Consider the following 13,756-nt stretch of genomic DNA (forward strand, 5'->3'; position numbering starts at 1 on the left):
CGTCAGCCAAAATGCATCAAGACCGCGGATTTAGAAGAGGACCGTTTGGTGTTAAAAGTCGGAAAAAAGCCGCAGAATAAGGCAGACTCTTTGGATGGCGCTTCGCAGTGCAGATGGACAATAACCCGAAGGGTATTACGAAAGCGACCAAAGAGTTTTATTTTAGACAAGAAGTGGATCACCTGACCTGAATCCAATCGAGCATGCATTTCGCTCGCTGAAGACCGTTGTATTTCCTACAATGTGAATGTTAGACTTTTTTTTTTTGTGGTCCAATCAGACTTCAGCCATTATGTGGTGTTATGCAAAATATAATTTGCTTCAGAATCAGTACTGCTGGTGAAGTAATTTATAGCCCACCGACACCAGGTCGCCCCAAAGACCACGAGTAGATCGAGGACCTGATCTAAAAATAGCTCAGAAGTGATAAAGCATCGTGATTTTCAAGGAAATTTGACAATTTAAACAATGGGAAAATATATAGGAAAAAAAATCAGTTAACAAATTATTTAACCATACCTGCGGATTAAAAAAAAAAACAGATTTTTTTTTTATTTTAAATACATTTTCTTTAGTTGATTTAAAATGGCTAAATTGATTAAATACGTAATTATTTTCCCACCACCCCTGCTCTAAATTGTAAATAGGTTTGTGCGTGTGTGTATACGTGTTATACTTAACAGTTCTTGTTTTACTTCATTAGATTTATTTTTAATAATAATTTTTTAGAGTGGGGGTGTTTATTTTATTAGTTTTTAGTGTTTCAAAAGAGAGGAGATGGTTCAAAAATACTTTGTTTTAGTTTAGTTTTTCTTAGTATTAGTTTTAGTTTTATTATAATTATAGTTAGGTTTTGTAAATATTAAGTGTAGTTTCAGGTATTAAAAAATATATATATTATTTGTATTTTTCTTTCCAGCATTTGAAGCTAACCCATGGCCCTAATTAGGGAAAGCGGTATAAAGACCCTTTTTTGTTTATACCGTGGCCATTTTATGATCAGGAACTAGAAATGACAAGAATAGGACATTTTAAGGAGAAATTATATATATTAGCATATATGGGTCTTTCTGTAAAAGTATCTGAGTAAGAGTAATGGTATCGAACATCCATACTCAACAGATTTCTGAGTCGGATCTCTCCTTACTTCAAAATAAAACAGATGGATCTCTTCTGTTTAAATGACTTCCTGTATGCTGGTTAAAGGTCAGACAGCCACGCAGGAAGGATTAAATAAAAGTCTTTGACCCAGAGGAGATAACTGAATGAATCGCGTACACGAGTCCAGAAAATTCCCGTTCGTTAGCAATGTGCGGATCCATTCATGCATTTGTCTTGTCCTGGGGTGTGTGCACCCTCTCAGCATCACACTTTTGCGCCTGAGCCACATCTGCATGCGTCGTCTGCCTCTTTGCAGCGGTGACTTTTGAAAGCGCAGATCATCTGGGATTAAGCCGATATAAGCACTCTTGCGATTGACTGCGGCCGTACAAGCAGCTGGGGGTGTGTGTGGGGTGTGTGTGTGTGTGTGTTGGGGGGGGGGGGGGGGGGGATTCTTGATCCCCCTCCGTGATGGTTAAAAGTGGTGGGATTAGTATGATGCGTGCATGAAGTGACCGCCGCAGTGCTCAAATATAGAAAATATGTTTGGGGTTGTGTAACAATACATTGAGGGAACACTTCACTTTTGTAAAAAAATTAATAAAAATAAAATAAAAAGTGACACTGTCTATATAAAAACAGGAATCTAAAACTATTTTTCTTCCACCTTGCACCCACTATGCTGTAGAATGTTTTGTAGCATCGTGTCAAATAAAACCTATCGAAATGATGATCAATTCACTTAAGATCACACAATGTGCATGAATCCACAATGATGACTAATTTCAAAACATCTTTGTCAACGTATGTTTCTAGAGGAAATCCAAAACACTTTAATAATTCAAAGCAAGGGTTGGGGAACCCGCGGCCCACAAGAGCATTTGATCTGCTCCATTTTGCACTTGATAACGCCTCAGAGGAACTGCTGAATGCTTTAAACCCCCCAAACATTAGACCCACAAAAGCTCATGATATAGTGAGTCATCTTTTTTTCATAAATTTTGTATGGCGCTCAAAGGGCCATTATAAAAACTGAAAGAGAAAATAGGAAAAACAGTCCCCAGCCACTCATAAATACAGCTGAAATTGCTACTAGTCAAAAATTTTGCACCTCGGTTCAAGCCGCAAAATGTTAATACTGTTTATGAAAGAGGTCACTTTTGTGAATGGCTAATGTATTGGCTGAGTTCAGTAAGTCAATAAAATGCAGTTTACTGCATAACACAAGTTGTATCTTAACCCAATACTGTAATATTTGAGGAGCAAAAAAACAGTTTTTTCATTTAGATTTTTTTTTTGCGAAGACTGAAAATATATTTTCCTTTTTCTTTTTTTTTACGAGCATATTTTTTGCCGACGGAAGGGGGCGCCACATAAATTCTCGCCTCCGACACGACATTGGTGTAATGTCATCATTTGGCCGCTAGAGGGCGGCAGTGCGGCGTAGCTGTTAAGGATGCATCAGAGCTTGCAAGAAGCAGATCAGGAGAGACAGATTTTGAGAAAAATACTTTAGATGTGTTTGTTATTTTTCACAATCAAAATAGTAGATTAAAAAAAATGTCTATGTATTACTCCTCATTGTGACACAAGGTTAACATTTTTAGATGTTGTACTGTATGTACTCTGAAATCAAATGAAATACAATAGGAATACTGTTAACTGATTAAACGGCAGTCAAGTTTATTTCTAAATTATTACCACTGTCATCCAATTTCAAATGTAGTCTGTTTTGAGTTTACGTTTATCGTCTCAGTCAGTGTTCCCGCGCCTCAATAATCAGATTGCTGTCTCATATCATATTTTCCATTTTCAACCCAATTCCTCGTAATTGCTTTCATTAACGAACACACTTTCCTCAGTGGTTACTTCTGTGCGATTGTTATCACGTTATTGCCGCCGTTTTAATTTCCCTATCAGATTACTTTAACCACCTGTAATTTGATTACTTTTTTTTTTTCCAGATTACAGTTTCACTTTCTACAAACATGGAGTGCTGCCCCCTGTCCCCCTTTGTCTCATATTGCATCCAGATGTTGCTCAAATTACAACCATGTGTTAAATGGGGTACACGCACACACTTGGTCTCGCCCCCCCCCCCCCCCCCCCCCCCCCCCGACCGCCCCGCAGATTGACACAATATGCGGCAAACGCACACGGTCAGTAATAGACGTGAGTGGCCATGTTTTTGCAGTATAATTCAACAGTTATGATAGGCCGTCATTCATCCAAAACGGGCTGACACAGCAGGAGGGCATCGGGGGTCCGAGCGGGGGGGCGCCGCATTTATTATGCACCCTGGAGGCAGACTTGAAGTGAAAGAAAAATCTCATGTGGCAACATTAGCTTGTTTGGGTGGTCATCATGGATTAAATGAGGCTCTTTAAGAGCCCCTTCGAGTGCTCTGATGGGGGTTGAGCAAACACACTGGATGATGATGATGATGATGATGATGATGATGATGATGATGTTCTGGGGGTGCAGCTTTTAGCTAAGATTTATCTTTGAGGGACGGCGAGGTGAGAGGGTGAGTTAAGGTGCGTTAGCGCGTGCAGGCGAGGCCTCCGTGAAAGGTTAAGAGCGTAAAGCCATCAATCTAACTTTTTGGCCGGCAGAGTTCAAGAAGGAAATCCATCACAGCGATCAGAAACATGCTGAACATGCTGCCGGACACGCTCGCGCCATTTCACGCACAAAGGCCGCATCACATGGACGGGGGGGTGGGGGGGGAATTCAATCAGCGCGGGTCAACTTTCCCAATCCGGCTGACGTTTCACACTGAGAGTATCGGCCAGGCTCGCACTTCTTTAATTTCCTCATGACAAGCCATCTTGGCGCTCCCAAAAAAAAAAAAAAAAAGGGCGCCACGGGGGAGCCGGGGAGGCCCAGACGCTTGTTGCCAAGGTGTTAGTGTTCATGTTCACATTCTTCAACCCTGCGACACCTCCAGTGAAAATATGATCCGCTCTTTGAAGTCGGCTGAATTATGGCTGTTTTGGAGTGCTGCCATGTGTGTGTGTGTGGGGGGGGGGGGGGGGGGGGGGTTCATGAAGAGCCTTCCTTCTCTCATCTTTGGGTCGCATTGCTTTCCCTATGGTACGCAAATCAATATCTGAATTGAATAAAAATAAAATAATTATTTGAGATGTCCAATACCACTTTTTTCAGGGTTTTTCTTTGTGTGTGTGTGTTTAACACCTAAAGGTGATAGCAAACATGGGAGGGGGGGGGGGGTTGTAGTTTCTCTGCATATCTACAAATGCCGTCGAAGTCAAATTTATCATTAGTGATAGTTGTCAGGTGTAATATATGTTGTGGGCCGCGAGAAAAAGGACGGTGGGCCGCAAATAGCCCCCGGGCCGTAGCTTGGACACCCCTATGTTGCCGTGAATTAAAATGTCCTCTCAAACGATGCAAAAAATAAAATAAAACCTTAGTTGTTCATTCAGGCAGCATAATAAAGAGCACAGGTGAGTCACAATAAACTTAAAAAAAAAAATAATCACCTTTTATTATACACTATTAATTTGAATTTAATTGATTCATTTGCATTAGTTTGCTTTAAATAGAGGATTCATCTCAACAATAAATAAAACAACACTCAATAAAAAAAACATAAAAAAAACATATCAAAGGCAGGTCTGGGTTGGGTCGGCCTTCCTGTGTGGAGTCTGTATGTTCTCCCCGCGCTCGCGTGTGTTTCCTCTGTGTACTCCGGCTTCCTGCCATGTCTCAAAAACATGCATGCTAACTTAATGGAAGTCTCTAACTCGTCCTGTAGCGAGCAGACCGACTCTTTCAAAATTCTAAATCACCATTTCAACCTCAGAAAAATGAACTATAGATGACTTTTGTTTTACTTTATTCATTTCTCAGCACTGAGAATCATTAAAGTAATATTATACCTGTGCAGTCTTTTTGTTCAATTCTGAAGTCTGCTGTCAATATTTAACAATTTTATTGTTATCATACGCTTCCTTTTGTCTATTGGCTGGAAGAAGCCACATGGTTCCTATTGCAGTTCAATTGGCTCAAATTGAAGTTAAAAGAATTGAAGACTTTTGTTTACCTGGAGGACATTTTCCTTCTTTCGTTTGATTGATGGCTAGCTAGTAGTAGCAAAAACAAAATCAAAACAAATGAGCAGGCAGCCTGCGTGCGCGCAACTTTTGGCCACATTTTTCATTTGAAAGTCAAACATTACAATTTGCACAAACGCATTCCGAAAAAAGCGACAGCTCGGAAGTAATCTCCCTGAGAAATGAAGTACGAGCGAGGATAATCATAACGTTGAGGAAGACAGCAGGGGGGGGAGGGGGGGGGGGGGGGGTCTGTCGTCCGCAGATGAGCCGGAGGCGGCTGGAAAGTCCAAAGTTAATTCTACGCGGACTTCCCTGCAGCCTGAGAGCATAATGACAGTCTTAGTCGCTCTGTTTGAGCAGGTGGGTCGGATGCGGGCCCCCGGCTGCTGTTAAGTCAACAGACGGGGACGGCGAGCAGCGGGGGAGCGACATGACAAAAACCGAAAGATCACTTGAAGGTGGCTCGTCGTGCGAGTGCGTCATCAAACGAGTGCGACGGAATCGTAAAAGTTTGCTATAAAAACACTAATAATCGTTTGAAATTGGTTTGGCTTGATCTGAAGATATACACTATATATATATATATATATATATTTAAAAAAAAAAAAATTTCTAACACATGGCTAGCCATAATGTCTGTTAAGCAGAGGCTGTTCTGCACTGCGTTTCCCACAGACAAAGTTCTTGTTCCTTCCCTAATATCTTCGATGTGGTTATCCTAATGATCACAGCGTCATATTACATAATTGCCCCTTCATTTTTAGTTATTACTTGTAAGGTTGTAGAAGTCTAGGAAATTCTATTGGCAAGCTTTCACAGACCACATAAAATGACGAGCGGGGGGCCAGATGTGGCCCGGCGGCCTTGAGTTTGACACCGGGTGACCTAAGGTGACGCCTCATCCACGTTGCCTGCTTGACCCACAAAACATCAAGACATTTGGATCAAAACCGTCTGCCAAAGGAAATCTGGCTCGGAGGAAATCTGGCAGCAAAAGGTTGCATTTGATTTAGTTTGGAAATCTGAATGTCCTTCTTTCTGCTTCCAATGACGAAAAAAGGAGGCGAAGCCAAATTAGTTCAGTCAAGTCTGATTATAAAGCGAGTATAATATAAATACAGTGGCGCCTCCCCGGAGTTGAACGGCCCAATGTGAAATTCATCTGATACAAAATGTCAAGAGTTCTAACCGCTGTGTTGGTTTTACTTTTCACGACTCACTGTAATGATCTTTTTCCCACTCGTATGACAATTAGACATTAGACACGTGCCAAAAAGTCCGATGCGTGATGCGACTCTCTGTCGCCAATCGTCGTTGCGTTACAACGTCCATCCGTTTTCACCACATGGGTCCATTTGACAACTTTTTGGATTGAATTTTTGCTATTTTAGAGTAAACACTTTAAAAACAGTTGGGTAAAAAAAAAAAAAAAAAAAATTGGGTCAAAAGGGACCAACCCAACATTCTGGGTTATTTATTTTAAACAGACCTTCCCTCCCCAAATGTTGTTATTTTAGAGTAAACACTTTAAAATAAAAAAGTTGGGTAGTCAATTACCCACAACCCTCCCTCCCCCAGCCCCCCAAAATGCACTTGATTTTTGTTAATACTTTAAAAACAGTTGGGTAAAAAAAATAACATCAATTTGGGTCAAAAGGGACCAACCCAACTTTCTGGGTTATTTATTTAACCCAAAAAGTTGGGTCAAGTGAACAACCCACAAAACGACCCCAAAAAATTCACTTGATCGTTGTTATTTTAGAGTGAACACTTTAAAAACAGCTGGGTAAAAAAAAAAAAAAAAGCCCAAATTGAGTCAAAAAGCGGCAGACCCAACTTTTTGGGTTCAATAAATCACTCCCAAAAAATTGGGTTGTTTTGTACAAAACAATATTGGGTTGTTTTGTACAAAACAATATTGGGTTGTTTTGTACAAAACAATATTGGGTTGTTTTGTACAAAACAATATTGGGTTGTTTTGTGGGTTATTCACTTCACCCAACTTTTTTGGCTTATTTATTTAATTTATTGGATAATTTCTTTAACCCCAAAAGTTGGGTCGGTACCTTTTTGACCCCATTTGGGTTATTTTTAACCCAATTGTTTTTGGAGTGCAAATTGTTGCCCGAATTATCATTGCTTACTTTACAAATGGGCAATGTATGATATGCATTGAAACAGTAATTGAACTATTTGCTTTCCATACAGGATCACATGCTGCTCCCCCCCCCCCTTTTTTCCTTCCGCATACACACACATGTACCTGTCCCACTGACAGACCCCCACCACACACACACACACACTTGAATGCACCCAGGAATGCAAGTGGAATGACAGAATCCGCCAAATGCAAAAAGCTGGCCGGCCCGCTCGCTAATGAATAGCCATTCAGACCGCGGGACAAAGCTGCAGCTGGATTTGCGCTATACGGCGAGGTCAAGGGTCACTCCGAGCACTGACAGAAGTAGAAACCGGGGGAATGAATGCGGGGCTGTCTTTTCATTAAACAAAAAATATATGCCTTTTATTTACCGCCACCGCTCGGATGCTTGTGGGGCCACACAAGAGCAGCAGCGCGAGTCAGGAAAGAGATCATCAAAGTGCATTCATCAGGCAGACTTGTTAAAAAAAGTCCCGGCAGGTTAGCCCGGTTATGGTAAGAAGCGGAGAGCCAGAGTTTAAGCCTCTTCTTTTTTTTTCCCGCTGTGAGCCCATCTGAGCCCGAGGCGGAAGAGAAGAAAAGAACATCTCCTCCTGATTAAACAAGGGCTGAGGACCAGGAAGTGGAACGCAGGAGAGGACGAGCTCCCAGCCTTTGGGGCAAACGCTCTCTGGAGAAACACAAGCCGGGAGTCAGCCTCAGTAGTGCTCCCTTATTAAAAACAAAAAAAAAAAAAAACTGGGGCGGCGGGATAGATGAGAGACCCAAAAAAAAAAAAAGGTAGAAAAACACGCCGTTGGCTCTTCTGTGATATGAACAAGAGAGACAAGGAGCTGCAACTTCACATCTGTTCGCAATGAAAAGAACTTTACAACAAGGAGGTTTGAAAACCTATCTGGAAATGTCTTTGGTCAAAAAGGTGGATCTGCTTTATTGTAACCGATTAGACTTTAAGACAGGAGTCGCGGCGGGGTCACGCGGGCTTGTCAGAAGAGACTGAAGACAGGCTAATGACGTGGATTTTCACTTGGAGGCCACACGGGGGATTCTGTGATGTCATCTGCAACTTAAGGGCCAACGCAATCTTTCCAAACACGCAACGATATCATCTGTTTCATCTGCCATCATAATAAAACCGTTAGGAACAGTAAGACACATTTTTTTTAGTAGTAACATTCTTAATTTATATAAACAAGTTAACCACGGAATAATAACACGACATGAACTATTGACCTTTTTGATGATGTGTGACATTAGCACTGAAGCTAGCTTACATACCCGTGGAAAAAATTTACCACTTTGACTGCCGATATGGCATAAAAATAAAATCTTTTTTTTCTCACAAATTGCAATTTTAATTGCATTATTTAAAGTACATGTCAAGACAAAAAAAAAAAATCATCTTTACAATAATAGAGTTAATGCGCCCTCACTATATGAATTTTTTTGTGATCCATCTTAAGGGTCGGCCATTTTGCCACTTGCTGTCGACTGAAAATGACATCACAGTGCCAAAGGCTCAGGTGAAGAGTAATGACCAATCACAGCTCACGTGTTTTCTGGGTGTGGTCACGTTCCATTCGCAAGCTGAGCTGTCATTGGTTATTAGCTGAGCCCTGAGCAACCGTGATGTCGTTTTCAGTCGCCAGCATTAAGTAGCAAGATGGCGAAATGTCGCTGCTTTATTCATACGCCACAAACGCAATATTAATCAGAATGTCGTGTTTATTAGACAAGCACAGAACATATTGTGAAGAAAAATCTTGATTTGACTTTCAGTTGAAATAAATCTGTGTTGTGTGAGCTATGGAAGCTGTTTTTTTTTTTTTAATTACCGGTATATAAATTAATAAATGTTGTATGATTCTAAATACATTATAATTCATTACTGTTATTGGCCAGACCTAACGACTAAATATTAAGATGATAAAAACTGTCTTTGTTAATGTACATTACAGTATGAGCCCGTTGCTAAATTATCGACGGCCACTCATTTAGGATTTATTGAACTGAGCCGCCAGGATGCGTGTTTTATTTTTTACAAGACTATGATATAAATATTTTGGTTTCCATGGTCGTTGTCACACTTTTCTTCTCTTTTTATCAGTTCTCGTGTGACTTTTTTAGAGGCTTATTTCTCTCCCTAAACATGCCAGTTGGTTTTTAAGCTGTTAAGGGTGTTTTTTAATTTCTTTTTTGTATCCACTGACAAATAAAACATCTCACACAATGAATATTTTATGAGCATTTTTATTTATGAATACTGAATACAAATTAGCCTACACACAGGACAGTAATCAAACATCTTTTTTTTTATGTATTATTTCAAAGTGGAGTATATCGAGACCTTCAATATGAAGACCACGTTTCCCACGATCCTTCATAAGGAACGTTTTGACACACTTGCGTCGCATCCCCAGTGCTTTGGATGAAGGCTTGTCATGGTTTAGATGAGTATTAAAAAAAATAATAATAATAAATGGCACACTAAGCGCCAGTTTGATTTACGCTGATTGGAGTCTTAAGTCCACTCTCTATTGATTATGAAAGTGCAGCCATAAAATGGCCGCACACTTCCTGCGCCTCATTTCGGCGGCTTCTTGTTAATCAGCGAGGGTTAATTGCGCCTCAATCTTCTTAAAGCCACCAAAAATGATCCCAGATGATAAAAAAAAGAGCCATTTTTAAGCTCCCGTGAGCTTTAATTTGCCCCATCAGGTACAGCGAGGAAGGTTGTTGGGGCGGTGGGGGGTGGGGGGGGGTTGTTCTACATTATGCATTACCTCACTTATATTCAGCGGTGCAAATTAAAATCTAAAAGAAGGATTCTGCGTCTTATGGCCCATAGAAAGAAGTGGTGCGCCTTTTCGTATCCGACATGTCTGTTTGGCAGGATACTTTTTCCCAAATGTGCACTGCAAGGCTGTCAGCCTCCCGGGGGACGTTATGCAAACTAATTGCCGTAAATGCCAGAAAGAGAGTCGTCTTACCCTTTAAAAAGATGCAAAATCTTGGGAGTAAAAAAAAGAAAAGAGAATTACAGTTTCTTTTTTAGCAAGCGCTACAAGGGAGGGGGAGGGGGTGGGGGGGGGGTGGTGCTAATCAAACAGCAGCTCTGTGCTGTTATTAGCATTCCATTCTGAAACCAAGGGATTTGGCACACCGGGTGCATTATTTGTAATCGGAATATTTAAGAAGACTTTTTGTACAGCTTGAGGTTAAAACAGAAACAATGTTGAAAAGATAAAAAAATTCTTCTTTTTTTTTTTTTTTTTTTAACAGTTGCTGTACATTTAAATGAAGAAAAATAGGATGTCATTTTTTTTTCACAAAAAAAAAAAGAAAGAATGGCACTGGAAGATAATGAACATGACATAAGCACGGACGTTTGAGGCCAGAGACGTTCCTGGTCACGTTTGGTCCATGTTCAAGTTCCCATAAAAGCATGCTGTAGAAAATGTTCGTAAACGGACTTTTCGAATTCCCTCTGTGTGCCGTCGTTCTTTTTTTTTTTTACTCCTCCGCGCGACAGCCAGACGGAAGAGGATGAAAGAAGTTATGATGAAAAGCGAGCACGGCAAAGCCGGTTTTACGCGCCACACCTGAGTAAAGAGAGGTCACATTGAAATCAAATGAATAAAAAAAAAGAAAAAAAAAGGACAAATCCGACAGAGTTCAAGTGTTCGATTGTTGATACGAAAGCTGTGATCCAGATTGCAGCAGACGTGTGTGAGTGGTTCTTGTTCGTATTAACACAACACTGAGACCTTTTCATTGGCCTTTAGCTTCTTTTGCTGCATTTGACGGGCAGCTGCTTTTCATCACCGTGTTCTTTATTCTTCTCTCAGCTTGGCACTTGAAATGGGGGGGGGGGGGGGGTCCTTCCACACATGAGCGCGGCCCACTCAGCCAGGGAGTCCTTTTGCACGCGCCGGCGTCGTCTGTGATGATTGAGCTCCGGGCAACGCTCGCTGATTCTCGCTTTTCAGGGTGATTAATGATAAATTCTGCCAATGTGTCCAAAGTCGGTCACAGAAGAAGATCCGCAGAAAATTTCTGGCATCTTTGTTTAGGCGAGCTAGAAGGTCACAGGTGCCGTGCTCTTGTTCTGGAAGTTCATGGTCTGGATGCTGGCGAGGATCTTCCTCTGATGGCCGGCCAAAGTCACACCCATGTGTAGCAGGTCTCTGGGGGGGGGGAAAAAAAAATGTAATTCAACATCAAATCAGCTACTGATTGTGTTTAAAAAAAAAAATGCTGAAATGCTGGGAGATGCTATCGTCGTGACAAAATGGACAAGGAAGGGACTAAATATCTTAGAATAGGCTTTACATGGTCAAGATTTTTCAGCCTCTGAGAAAACAAACAAGCGATATAACCAATCACCCATTTGATCAGAAGGTGGCGCAATATATCTGTTATTTCAACAACTTTTATATTTACAGTCAACCGCTGCCATTCGGGAGGGATTGCGAATGGCCACGAATAGCGAAAACACGCGTGGGGAAAAAAATCTTCAAAAAACACACTGATAAACATTAAATATTCACTGAGTCGATTATTGATGTCATTGATAAATGATGATAATGAGCGAGACCTGAATCAACTCAAATCAGATACTTATTGTACTTTTCCTAAAAAAATGCTTCATTGTCTTTGTCAAATGAAAAATCCAATTTGATCAAAATGGTAAACGGAGTGCACTTATGGAGCACAAAATCTACAACATATGGCGTCCAAAGCACTTTACAAAGCTTCATTCCTTATTTCTTATTTAAACATGTATCTACTGTATGTATTGAATCGGAGTGGACAGAATTTGATGCAGCAGTGTCAACCCACGGAATTATTATTAGTATTTTTTTAAATTAGTTTAAAATAGCTTACTTCAAATTCCCTTGTTTTTTTTTTTTTTTGGTTTTTGCTTTTGGTCCAGTGAATCCATCTGTATTGTGTCTTAACAGCTAGCTAGCTAGTTAGCGCTAAGCTAACCCGTACTCTTCATTCCGACGTGCAAATGGCAAACCTTCTTCTTCTTCTTCGTTAAAATGAAGAAGAAGAAGAAGAAGAGGAAGAGGAAGAGAAAGAAGAGCTGTAGCCATGGCAACTTATTTTCACGTTGAGCAATAAAGATCTAAAAGTCACAACAATCCATCGTATTGTACCTTTTAGCTACAATACGATGTGGGATTCTAGTTAAGGTTTGCTTTTCCTTTTTATTTTTTTTTCTTCTTTTTATTTATTTATTTATTTTGATTTATTTATTTATTTATTTTTTTTAGGTTTGCTTTTCCTTTAACTGCCCGCCCTGGGCTCCTGTTTTGGGGGCACCGTGATTTAACCAAATGCAATCAAAAATCCGTAAAATAACCAAAACTGCAAAGAAGTGTGAGACCACTGTTCTCTAGTATGTATTGCAAAAAAGGACTGACTGCGTTGTGATCTGTCCCAGCTGCTCCACAGTAGCCAGTCCGGCTTGCAGGAAGCTGTCCTCGTAGCGTTCCATTTTGATGGCCCTCAGCCACTCCCCCACCGAGGCACAGGACGAGAGGGTCAACGGCGACCGCTGGCCGAGCAGGGGGTAGGAGGGCCTGGGGGGGGGGGGGGGGGGGGGGGAGGAAATTGAGAGGAAACAAAAGGGAAGAGCGTCACCAAACAAAAACAATACGGAGAAGCTTACATACTTGTCCCGCGGCCGCATTCCCGTCGACATGCAGAGATCTAATGCGAGGCCGCATGATTGACAGGGACGAACAATGAGATTCGTCAGGGGCGGAGCGTCCTCGACTGTATACGAGCTAGAATGTGGACGGAGGGAAACGTGCACAGCAAGATGCTGACGGGTCACAGCAGGACGTGAGGTCGCTACGTAAGACGAACAGCAGGAAAAAGGGGGGACGCCAGTCACACGACTGACGCCGCAGAGGAATCGGCACGAAAAGGCGCACGCACGCACGCGCGGCTGGTTTCCCGCCGCCACTCCTAATCTGACCGCTGACCCGTCAATTCAGCCGGGGGCGCGCGTTCGTGGACTCACCCCGCTCCCTCCTGAGCGACAATTTTCAGCGACGCCGGGTTTCGGATCAGTTTGTCCAAGGCGCTGACCAGTTCGGCGAAGCGAGGCCGGGCGGAGCGATCCTTCTGCCAGCAGTCCAGCATCAGCTGGTGGAGGTGGGTGGGGCAGTCGGGCGGAGGGGGCAGCCGATAGTCCTGCTCAATAGCATTGATAACCTGGACGCAAGGAAAAATATCATTATTATGGAAGGTAGTGGACAGTCGCATTATCTGAGATTTGACTTTTTGACTTACACATTTTTGAAAAAAAACACTATATACATATATAAAAGGGGTGTAACAAAAAAAACGGTTTGAACCAAAGAATCCTTTTTTATTTGAAATATGCAAGTGAATT

General features: G+C 41.5%; 1 protein-coding gene across 1 annotated transcript in view; it reads right to left on the bottom strand.

Annotated features, from left to right (window-relative positions):
• Positions 1-9,578: 9,578 nt before the first annotated feature.
• ephb4a (eph receptor B4a) overlaps positions 9,579-13,756 on the bottom strand; it is a 40,475-nt gene continuing 36,297 nt past the window's right edge. Inside the window, exons 15-17 of the mRNA XM_086098156.1 lie at positions 13,382-13,575; positions 12,777-12,935; positions 9,579-11,531 (exon numbers count right to left, since the gene is read on the bottom strand). Of these exons, the coding sequence (XP_085954282.1) occupies positions 11,423-11,531; positions 12,777-12,935; positions 13,382-13,575 (462 nt within the window). The 3' untranslated portion in view covers positions 9,579-11,422. The remainder of the gene's footprint in view (positions 11,532-12,776; positions 12,936-13,381; positions 13,576-13,756) is intronic.

The sequence above is a fragment of the Leptonotus elevatus genome, chromosome 16 (assembly GCF_054856555.1).
Source record: "Leptonotus elevatus isolate MCC_2025b chromosome 16, RoL_Lele_1.0, whole genome shotgun sequence".
Lineage (NCBI taxonomy): Eukaryota > Metazoa > Chordata > Actinopteri > Syngnathiformes > Syngnathidae > Leptonotus > Leptonotus elevatus.